Genomic DNA, 11,956 nt, shown 5'->3' on the forward strand with positions numbered 1-11,956 from the left:
GATAATTTTGGGCACTGACATTTGACGGTGAAAAAAATCTGAACATAGCTTTACTTCCATTGACCTTAACCAAGGTCAAACATTGGCTAGTGGCATGTCTGTCATTGACCTTGACCAAGGGCAAACATTGGCTAATGGCATGTCTGTCATTGACCTTGACAAAGGACATACGTTGGCTAGTGCATGGCGTGTCTGTCATTGACCTTGACCAAGGGCAAACATTGGCTAGTGGCATGTCTGTTATTGACCTTGACCAAGGGCATACATTGGCTAGTGGCATGTCTGTCATTGACCTTGACCAAAGGCAAACATTGGCTAATGGCATGTCTGTCATTGACCTTGACCAAGGGCATACATTGGCTAGTGGCATTTCTGTCATTGACCTTGACCAAAGGCATACATGGGATAGTGACATGTCTGTCAATGACCTTGACCAAAGGCATACATGGGCTAGGGGCATGTCTGTCATTGGCCTTGACCAAAGGCATACATGGGCTAGTGGCATGTCTGTCATTGACCTTGACCAAGGGCATACGTTGGCTCGTGGCATGTCTGTCATTGACCTTGACCAAAGGCATACATGGGCTAGTGACATGTCTGTCAATGACCTTGACCAAAGGCATACATGGGCTAGTGGCATGTCTGTCATTGACCTTGACCAAAGGCATACATGGGCTAGTGGCATGTCTGCCTTTTATGCTTGTATGCTTGAGCATACGCATTGTTTTCGGTTTTTAGTCTTGACATAGCTCATGGAAAATAAAATGAAAAATAAATAAAAGTTTGGAGTGTAACTGTAATCAGCTAAGTACATTAAACTGGAGTTGTATTAGAAATGATGAAGACGATCAACTAGGATTGCTTTCCAGCAGAGATTGGAGACCACAGATTGATGTAGATTTTTCATCTCGAACAACAGTCTTTATTGATTTCTGAGGAATACAGATTTCAGTTTTAGTTTCAAGATGATGGTACACAGGTGACAACATATGAATATTTAAATCTTATTAAAGGAAATGCTATTCGTTTGAATGCACACAATTTTTTCTTGATTTGTAAGTTAAAAATCCCTTATTCTGATGCGAAAAACCTAGTTAACCAAAAAACGTTTTGTGCCGACATTGTGAAAGTTCTTAATAGCTTCAAAATACATAAGACTATATTTCGTATACTGTTGAGTGGGAATGCACTCTTGTTTTGAAAAAGAAAACACAGAGCAGCTGTATATACCAAACTAGAAATTCAACTTTCACAGGTGAATCATACCAATACTACAAATTCTGTTTTTTTCTAACATCGTAATCATTCGGAGAAAAAACAAGTCTACCAGTTATTATCATATTATTGCTGTATGTCTGAATTTGTTATTTTTACAATGACAATAATATTTTGATACAAACAAGACAGAATGAAAGTGAACAAATTGGTTAATAATGGTCTCTAGATCATACAAGATATATCACAGATTACCAGGATAGATCCCTCAAAAGTGCTGAAGCATGTCCCCCCGCCCCCGCCCGCCCCGCCCACAGCCCCAACATAAACATACGCTTTGTATTATAGGCAGCTACACCACTGTCGCTTTGCTTACCTTAACAGAGTAAATGCATTTGATTTGCAGAGTTTCATTTTTAGCTTGCCATTTTTTACTTGAATGCTTTAGCGCTTGTTCAATGTATTTGTTGCAGACTTCTGACTTAGGTCAGTTCACCGTGTGCTTTAGTAGTTGGTTACAATAGTGAGTTCCTTTGTTATCGCTTTATTGGGTATATATTAGCTGTTTTCCCTTGTATATTTATCCCCAGCTGGCCACAAAGTCGGGGAGGGGAGGGATATCAGTGGCGGATCACGAGACCTATCTCCAGGGGTTTCCAAATTTCCAGGGGGTGTTTCCATGTGGGGGAAAATTGAGGAAAATGATGAAAATACATGATTTTTAGGTCACATGAGACAAAGGCTCAAGTGACCTATTGTGTTCGCCTTTTGTCCGGCGTCGTGCGTCGGTAAACAATTTACATTTTCGTCTTCTTCTCCAAAACCCCTGAACCAATTTCAATGAAATTTTGCAGAAACCTTTCATGGCCAAACATCAACCAAAATTGTGAATTATATGGTCCCCAGCCCCCAGGGGTGTGGCCAAAAAGGGTCAAATTGACTAAAATTTCAAAAATCTTCTTCTCAAGATCCAGATATGGTAGAATCAAATACTCTTTATAGATGGAAGGGTCTTAAGGTGCTTTACCAAAATTGTGAATTATATGGTCCCTAGCGTGGCCAAAAAGGGTCAAATTGACTAAAATTTCAAAAATCTTCTTCTCAAGATCCAGATATGGTAGAATCAAATACTCTTCATAGATGGAAGGGTCTTAAGGTGCTTTACCGAAATTGTGAATTATATGGTCCCCAGCCCCCAGGGGCGTGGCCAAAAAGGGTCAAATTGACTAAAATTTCAAGTCTTCTTCTCAAGATCCAGATATGGTAGAATCAAATACTCTTCATAGATGGCATAATCATCAAACTGATGGAGCCCTGGTATCAAGAAGAAGAAGAAGATGGAAGGGTCTTAAGGTGCTTTACCAAAATTGTGAATTGCATGACCCTGGGGTCTCACGTTTCTCCCTGAGGAGGGGGTAAACTTTACTGTAGTTTATATAGGGAAATCACATCTTGGACCAACATTTGTTATTTTCCATTGGAATTAATTCAAACTTGATTTAGCTGACTGACAGAACCACTATTTATACATAGTACATATACTACCCAGATCTTTCACACTACTTTTGCATTACACGTAGTTCAAGTTACCTTTGTTACAAAATGATTTCTTTTTCATTTGGCAACATCGATAACATCAGTTTTTACATAATTCAGGTGACCGTTAAGGCCCAATGGCCTCTTGTTAAAGAAAATTCTCAGGGTGGGGGGTTTCTTGAAGCCTAAAAAAACCCTCTAGATCCGCCACTGGATATTGCACTGGTACTTACGCATGTACTTTTTTTGTGTTCGTACAAATATTCACATAGCGACTTCATTCTTGCATCAAACTTAGATCAAATTTCATTTATTGGTCATGCATGAGAATACCTCAAACAAGTTTTACGTTTCAAAGTGCCGAGGTCACCATCAATATTAATAGAATTTGTTTGTCATCGTTCTAACGGCTTCATTACTTTACAGATTTTGATCAAACTTCATGTACTAGTAATAAATGAGAATACCTCAAACAAGTTTCAGTGTTTCAGAGTGCCAAGGTCTAGATCAAGGTCACTATTGCTATTTATAGAAAATATTTTTCATCGCTCTAGCAAATTTATTCCATGATAGACTTTGCTCAAAATCTTATATTGGTCAAGTATAACAATGCCTCACATGAGTTTGTGTTTCTGAATGGAGTTTTCTTATAAGCTTCATGTAATGGGGAATTACGAGAATATCTCCAACAATGTTCAAGCTGTTGCTAGAGTGAGACATAACAAATTACAGTTAAATACAAAATCTTGAGCCACAGAGGGGGGATTTGTTTTGTTTGCAATGTGTTACATTGATATTCATATCTCAACTTCAAATAAAGTTGTTGGTATGAATAAGAAAATCAATGAAATTTCATCAAATGTTTTAGTACAAATTTTTCATGTAGACAGAATGAGGAGGCAGATAGTTAGGTAAGGTGAAAGCTTAAAGGTCAAAGGTAAAGATCACAAGGCCACCCAGCTTAAGATACCATTTTCATTTTCTTGCACCTATCGGGGGGCATACACATGGAAAATGAGTAAATATAGTTATTGTTACTTGTTATGTAACAATGCTGGTGTCCTGCATGTGTTTTCCTTTGTCAGTTGTGAATTAAAATGTTAACTGGACAGACAGTACAGTAAAACCAAATCATGCGTTCACCGTATGCCCAGAAAAATTCTCCCATAATTATTGGTTTGGCACAATATTGGGAAAGATATATAAGATTTTTTTACGGAAAAAGACACCTTTATTTAAGTTGGCTGCAAGTGAAGTGGCAAATGAAATAAGAGGCATTATATCAGTATTTACTATACTTCATGTTTATAAAATCAACTCTTGCATCATTTCCAATCAATGCTTTAGGTTGCATAAATTTCTTGATTTTTATTCTCTATTTTTTAACTCATTCACCCCTGAAGTTTCATAATGAACTATTCCAACCTTTGAATTGGAAGAGTTCAAATGTGTCTTCAGGGGTGAATGGGTTAAGGACTTTAAGTTTGACCACTTTCGATAGTAGATTGTTAAACCCACCAAGACGTTAAGGGGGTATACTGGAATCAGGGTAGCTGTCTATCACCTTAACTGTTAGGAAACTTGGTACACACAACCAGCCATATCTTGTGCTTGTTTTTTTCTTTTTCTTTTATAGCCTTTTATTGGAGTTATGCCCCCTTCTCTGTTATCCATTTAACATTCTGTCTGAAAAAACTGCTGCTTCACCTCTTGACCGATATGAAACTTGGTATATGTGATCAGTACATTTATCCCATTCTTTTCATTGGAATTATTCCCCTTTTATTTTTCTATGTGGAAGCAGGGCTTTAACTTACCTTCTGGCTTACATTTCTTTTTAATATACATGTGTACCACTTGCTCTGAAAAATGGTTTTATCTCTAGATGTAAAATCTATTGTGAGTATATCTTTTTATAGCCTTAGATTCTTATATACACCATTTGATGAGAGAAATTCCTCTTCCAGTTATTGAATGATTCAAGGACAACATAATCACACCCACATTTACAGCAACTAAATTGTATACTCTTTATTAACAGAACATCAACAAGAATGGATAAAACCACAAAGGATGAAAAAGAAGATAAAAAATCTATTGGTAAAATTGTTTTGCGGAGAGACTCGTCACGTTCCGGTAGTAAGGATGATGAATGGTAAGGATGAAGACTGAACCATTGTTACAAACTGTTTTCTGTTTGGACATTGTTTTTTTAATTTTTATTTTCCAAGTTTTCTTTGCAACATTGTGCCAATCTTTGTTTTTGATATTTTGTTTTTACTGAAATAATTATAATCAAATGTAAGCGGTTCACAACCTTTAGAAATGAAACAGAATTAATAAACTGTATGACCATTTGTTGGTAATTAAATTGTACAACTATTTCTTGTCATTAGGGATATCAATGTCAGGCTAATAGTGGGATATATTCCCCAGATAAAACAGAGTTAAAAACATTGGATAGAAGAGAAGAAAAAAGAAAAAAAAGGATGCGACAATTTGCAATTAATTTGCGGAATCGGAAGTCCGTATCTGTTTCATTGATTCATGTGATATCGAACAATTGGCCGTGACCTTTGCTGAACTCTGCTGACCTTTGGAGGTTTTTTGTTTATTTATTTTAGGTATTCAAGTGGCGACATAAAGAAGCAGAATCAACAAAAGTAAACGTTTTTATTACAGATTTATGTAAAAACTAACGTAAATATAATAATAATATAATATGTAAATATACCACCTGATAGAGCACAAATAAAGTCTTAGTGGTCTAACACACAACATAACAAAATAAACCAAAAGTTTGGGTCATCTATGAAAAAATTAGTCATGTAAATGGGCTCAATGTTTGGGTAATTTAACCTGTGCTTCCAACAATTTTGAAAACAAGCCCCTGATAATACAAACAACCTCTGAAAATGTGGATCAAAGTTTGAGAAGTCCGATACAAAACGAGCCTTTTGATAATGTGGGTCAAAGATTGGGAAATCAAAAACAAGCCCATCTAACAATGCAGTCAGGCCTGAATTTTTATTTGTGATTGTGTAAAATATAATTCAATACCCAGTCCTTAACTTGTTCTAGTTCTTTAAAGTTGTTCTTTAAAAAAACACTTTAGTGTTTCTGACGGCCCAAAAATGAAATTTCACAAAACTTGTGCTAAAGTCATAGCTTTCCTATATCTACCGTATACATTTGCGTGCTAGTATTGTTTGGGTTCTGCGTTTTAAGCTGTACGTTAGATAGTATCACTACCAGTAACTTAATTTACTCTAAAGAAAACTACACTTTACAAGTAATTTAGATGTAATTTCTACGTTTAGCAAACGTTTACTATATTTTCTACACAGAGAAACAACTTTTACAGGAATTTACCTTCTTAACCTGGTCTTTAAGTGATCTTATGCAAAACCTTTTTCTTCATAACTAATGCCTAAAAGTCTGATATTGCAATGAATTAGTATTAGCTTTGACTTTGTACATAAAATATTTTATATTCCCTTATTCCTAACAATTGCATTTTTTTTAACTTTTTGCACAAAAGATCCTTTACCATCAATGTGAGCTGTAAATGCAAAAATAAACTGAACATTCTGATATTTCATTTTAATACTGAATCATACAAATTCCTTTAAACTGTTCCCTTTTTTATGTCTGAATTTTAAGTAAAAAATATAACACATTTTGTCACTTACAAACTGCTAGACTAAGTATAACATGTTACAAATGTAAAAAATACTGATGCTAATGAAAAGAAAGCTAATTGCTTCCATATCACATGAACTTTATACTAAAAATAGAAAACAAGTTTTTGTTGTCATTTACATTTTCTGTGAGTCTTTAAAATTTGAAGAAACATTTCAGTATTTTCATGGATTCGTCTTCAGTCAGTCTGTCTTCCTAAAGTCATAGCTATGTTTACTAAGTCTTTACAATTTGCTTCAGAATTATTAGTAAAATATGTTTACTTTTACGTTTTAAATGTTTTTTAAGAAATGTATGCCAGCTTGTTATTATTATGATCGATATTGTGTAGCCGCAGCTTTGGCCCAAAAGCAATGCTCACTGCCACACGCTTGCGACTAACTTGTACAGTGGCTATCATTTCACTGCCACATGCTTACCTGTAGATCTAGAAAAGCATTTCAAATTATGGACGTCTAAAAAAAATACTTGTGCCAGTTGAATAAAGAAATTTCCTGAAGTTCTGAGTAAATAGATGTTAGATGATTGCCTAATTAATATATACCTATATGTAATCCTCGTAGTGGTGTTGTGTAGCTGTATTGGGCAAAGATATATACCTGTATTATAATCCTCGTAGTGGTGTTGTGTAGCTGTATTGGGCAGTTCACATTGGTAGCGGTATGTTTGTGAACAATGTAACGTCATATGCATGGAAAGTTTCCTGACTGGTACCTGTCAAAACTGTGCAAGGGTGGATCTTAGTACATCGTGCCAGGGGCGTGCCTTTCTATGGGAGATTTTTCTATACTTTTAACCATCATTTTGAACTGCATAAACGGTATGCCACGACTTTTAGGATATCTTTAGCTGTTGTTGGTAATAAGTGCCCCTCCCCACTAAAAAGTTCTAGATCCACCCCTGCTGTACACTGTTAGTGCATATACATATATATATATATCATATTCACTATGCTGTAGTCATTAATACGTGTATCTTTTGATGTGTAGCTAGCAGTGCACCTCCACTAGTATATATATATAGCCTGTAGTATACTGCCACCCTATCCTCAGTCATCCCTACCTAGACACCCAGTCATCCCGGACTTACAGCTGTATGTGTAATCATCAGGGGTTTAATAGACACAGGTGCATAGAGAATATCATTTTTTTTCTCATAGATTCAACAGAGGATCGATGCCCTATGTCTGCAGGTACCAAGTTGAAGGTCTCTTGGATCAGTGTTTAATATTAATGTGGTATATTTCTTCAGGAAAAGTTGCAGTATTTTTTCCTTGGGTTTCCAGGCTCCTACCTCATGCCATCTTGCTGTAGGTTAATTTCTTTCTTTACTTATGATACAGGAACAAGGACGGTGGATCCAGGTACTGTATTACACTTCTCAGGGTTGTACTGTAAGGGATTCCTGCACGGATTGGTTCAATCTGAACTTTTTTTCACCTATTGTTTTGTTATTTTATTTTCTACCACAATTATTAACGCCAAGGTTATCTATTAAACATCAGAGGGGTTGGTTAAAGTGAATGTTAATTAGTCAATTAACTCCTTTCATCACTTTGATTGGTTAAAATAAAATATTGAACTTCGGAATGCATCAGTTTGACGATATCAGACATCCACAATGTACAAGTGGGTAGCTTTACAAACAATTACAAACATATTAAAATCTATGTATACAATGTATTAATATTTTTGAACTCTAACAATTTCAATTTGGGTTAAGAGTTCTTAATATAGCTATGTAATCGGTGCAAATTAATAAGCTAACCTGTTACATCGCACAGATTCTAACATTCCTTAGTTGTCATTTGTAAAACAACAAAACCAATAACTGAGCACTTTCGTCAGAAAATTGTGGTAGAAAAATATATCCACATCTCATATCTGTTGCTGATCTTATTTATATACTGTTACTGAAATTTAAACATTTAAAAAGAAAAACACACGCAAAATGCTTGTTTTCTTTTTAAAATTTAAAATTAATTAATTTGGGTAATATAAATACTATCAGCAAGAGTTATTCCTTGTGGAACAACAACATTTAAATTATTACCACTGAATACCAATTAAGGTTTTTTGTGTCAATTAACCTCCCTATAATTAGCATATAGATAAATCCTTCATTTATTATTCAGAGTTAAATGGAGGTGTTCTTTGCCTGTTATTCAGATATGCATTCTTCTGAGGTGTGTTTTTATATAGAGGTGATCATGTCTCGTGTATTGAATTGTCCTTTTTAGGGGGTTGTCCTTAATATAGAGATGTTCATTATAAGAGGTGCTCCTTATATACAGAAGTGTATGTGATCCTTCGACAGTGCAATAAGGCACTTTCTACCTCGGACTCACCTTCGTGGGCTTGCATTGGTTTTCATCTTAGTATGACAATGGCCTTTTGTTCTGCATGAAACTCCTTGGTGATGGTATGGCCTGGTCTAGTAAGTTATAGCATGTTGAGAGAAAAATCATTAATATTGCTCTTCATGGTTACTATAATGGTGAGAGGTTTGGTTGTTTGTAGCTTACTTCAGGTCAATCCTTTTAATGGGAATTAGTGAGTAATGGATGGTACAGTACAAGTAAGGTATAAACACTACAGACAGATTGGTGGTCTCCTTTGTCGAGTTCATGACAGTGGAAATTATTCAAATTCTAAATTCTGCTTGTACATGTAGTTATTTATTTAATATTCAAAAGCTAGAGCCTGTTCTAATATTTACAGTAAAATGTTTCGTCAAATTGAACTTAAAAAGTATAAACTACAGTGTGTCTGACCATTGACATTATTTGACAGTCTTTTTTTATTCCATTTCATAAACAAAATTGCCTAGAATTTAACTGCTCACTTGTTGCTGTTGATGTAGAAACTGGAGTTTAGAGCAGTGCCATGTTAAAATCTATGTTACGATTCACAAGTACTTAATATGCTTGGTATCCCGGTACTCTGCCTGCATGATAGACTTACGATAATACACTGCCAACCTAGAGCATGTTTATAAAGTATATATTTAATAATGAAAAGATTGCCCGTCACAATTGATTTACATTATACCCAGGGTACCTTCTCACAAGTAATGCTGAAGTGATAAAACCAAAAACATATTTACCAGATATTTTGGATGTGTTCATCATATCTCCTCCCGTCCCTCTGTCACATATCGTTCTTATACAATAACTCAATGTCAATCAAATTTAGTGTGTGCATCCATTTTAACAAGTGTCGGCTTTGTTTGACTGCCAAATTTGTAAGTCAATTTTTTACCTTTTGGCAGGTTGTTTCATTGTACATACATGTATTTAATCTAAGTTGGAGATCTTGTAAACCTTGTTCGGTCAGTTGAAGATCTTGATTTTGCTGGGTCAGTTTCATTATCCAAACAATACAATAAACTGAGAGTTGGCAGTATTACTAACAGAATAGTATGCACTGTACTAACAAATGCACAGTTTCCTAGCACTCGTGACCAGGATCAAGTAGTACCAATTATTCATTAGCTTATTATGAAAAAGCGTTCGGAAACTATGGGCATTGATATGAGTATTTCTGTGTAAGTTAAATGAGAGCTATAGTTTTGAGTCCAAGAACAGGTGTATTTTTTTTTAACTTTTAATAATTGTTAAAATATTCTTGCCTCAAATCTTTAATGTGTCAGTAAGCTAAAGAAGTGAGGTACAGCTAGATCCTGGTGTAGACATTTCCTTTATAACATCCTCTTTGTTCAGCTTAACTTTGAGTTGGTTAAAATTTAGTTAATTAAATATACTAAGTGGTCATTCATGATTTCGTGACAGAAGAAATCAAGAGATTGTGTGCCTACCAACTGTAGACTGACAACATTACTTTCATTTTGCTCACCTTTACTGGATATCCTTGATATTTCTGTAATTTGTATATATTTATATCTTTAATTCATGTTGCTGCTTGCTTATTTGTCAACCCTATACTGTGAAGTATTTCAGAAAAACTTAAATTAAAAAAAAACAAAAAAAAACTCATTAAAAAAATTGCTCATTTAGGGTACAAACCAGGTAACACATAATTTAATGTTTTATATATTGCCTTGGAGTAAAACAGTTATATTAGTTTGGACGAAAATAAGCACAATTACTTTCAATGTTGTTGTGAGCTGAATGAAAACATCTGAATTTTTTTACTGATCCTAAAATGTTTAAACTGTGTTGTCATCAGCACTGATTTGAGTTGTAATGAACTTTTTTCTATTGATAAAGGTCATATAATTACTGATGACCTGACTAACAATTAGATTGACCTAAGTAACTGACCTTCTGAATGACCTTGCTAGAAGTCCAGGGCTACATTCGCGTATACCGGTTGAAACGGTACGTGTGGCACAGAAATTTTCCACGACAAACGAACACACTTGGACCGTTCTACAAGCAGAGCTACAAATACACAGTTTCGGAGAATAAAAAACAATGTATCAAGAATAGTATGCCCTTTTTTATCCGTCCACTAAATTACATAACGTATCTTAAAAACTACATGTGACTCGACATTGTTTAAGAAAGAAATAACGCAAATTGGCAATATTCAGTATTTTAGTTTCGGTCAGGTACGTCTGGACCCCTCAATCTACACGTGCCAAATTTTCCTGAGGTTAGCCTGGGTCCAAATCTGTGCCTGTCGTTTTCTTTACAGGTTCAACCGGTTCAACCATTTCAACCAGATACACGAATGTAGCCTTAATTACTGGTGTGTTGACATGATTGACCTTTATACTAAGATCTTGATAGAAGTCACTAACTGGTGTGATGACCTTGGGTACGACCTGACCTGACTGACCTTTATAATATGATCTTGGTAGAAGTCTCACTGACTGATCTGATGACCTTGGTTACGACCGACTGACCTTGAAAATAACATTGCTGACCATAGTGCTGACCTGTCTTTGTAGGTCTGTGAGGTTCCAGGAGAATCCGGAGAAAAATGCTGCGACTGCTGCGTGGGTAAATGAGGTAGGCAACGGTAACCCTATCACCATTGACGACGAGGGGGAGGACATGGATACCAGCGAGTCAAAGCTGAAGAAGTCTGCCTCAGTAGACTCGTTTGGGATGGACTCGGACTCCCTCCCAGACCTGGACACAGAAGCCGCTCCCAAGGAGGAGATTAAGAAATCAATTGAGGTGCCAATTGAGAAGAAAGAAGGTACAGTACATAACTAGGCATGATTGCTTCATTGGTAAAAGGGCCTGTTTCCAGTAATGTTAATTCTCCATAGGAGCCTGCCCCCGTATAATTTCTTATCTAGCTCAACTACTGTTTTTTTCTTTCCCGAAGAATAATTTTACACCTTTCCGACACCCAGATTTCATAATTTCAGTGAAAATGTATTTTTATAAAGTTGTCAATTTCAGCATCAAAGACATAAGTTCGTAAATAAAAGAAGGTTATCTCGAAATTGTAATTCGCAACATAGTATAAATTTCTTTTGATAAATATTTCCAAAACATCGTGTTTATTCATAAAACATAAAAAAAAAA

The 11,956-nt window shown here is 35.5% G+C and overlaps 1 protein-coding gene across 8 annotated transcripts in view; it reads left to right on the plus strand.

Annotated features, from left to right (window-relative positions):
* Positions 1 to 11,956, plus strand: part of LOC110459908 (histone-lysine N-methyltransferase SETDB1-like) — a 64,537-nt gene that overhangs the window by 36,828 nt on the left and 15,753 nt on the right. For 5 of the 8 annotated variants that reach the window (XM_021512405.1, XM_021512406.1, XM_021512398.1 and 2 more), the window contains 4 exons: positions 4,793 to 4,906; positions 5,376 to 5,414; positions 7,796 to 7,816; positions 11,368 to 11,621. In XM_021512405.1, coding sequence (XP_021368080.1) covers positions 4,793 to 4,906; positions 5,376 to 5,414; positions 7,796 to 7,816; positions 11,368 to 11,621 — 428 coding nt within the window. The remainder of the gene's footprint in view (positions 1 to 4,792; positions 4,907 to 5,375; positions 5,415 to 7,795; positions 7,817 to 11,367; positions 11,622 to 11,956) is intronic. The other 3 variants (XM_021512402.1, XM_021512403.1, XM_021512404.1) reach the window with 3 other exon arrangements.

Source organism: Mizuhopecten yessoensis, unplaced genomic scaffold, assembly GCF_002113885.1.
Source record: "Mizuhopecten yessoensis strain PY_sf001 unplaced genomic scaffold, ASM211388v2 scaffold10275, whole genome shotgun sequence".
In the NCBI taxonomy this organism is placed as follows: Eukaryota; Metazoa; Mollusca; class Bivalvia; order Pectinida; family Pectinidae; genus Mizuhopecten; species Mizuhopecten yessoensis.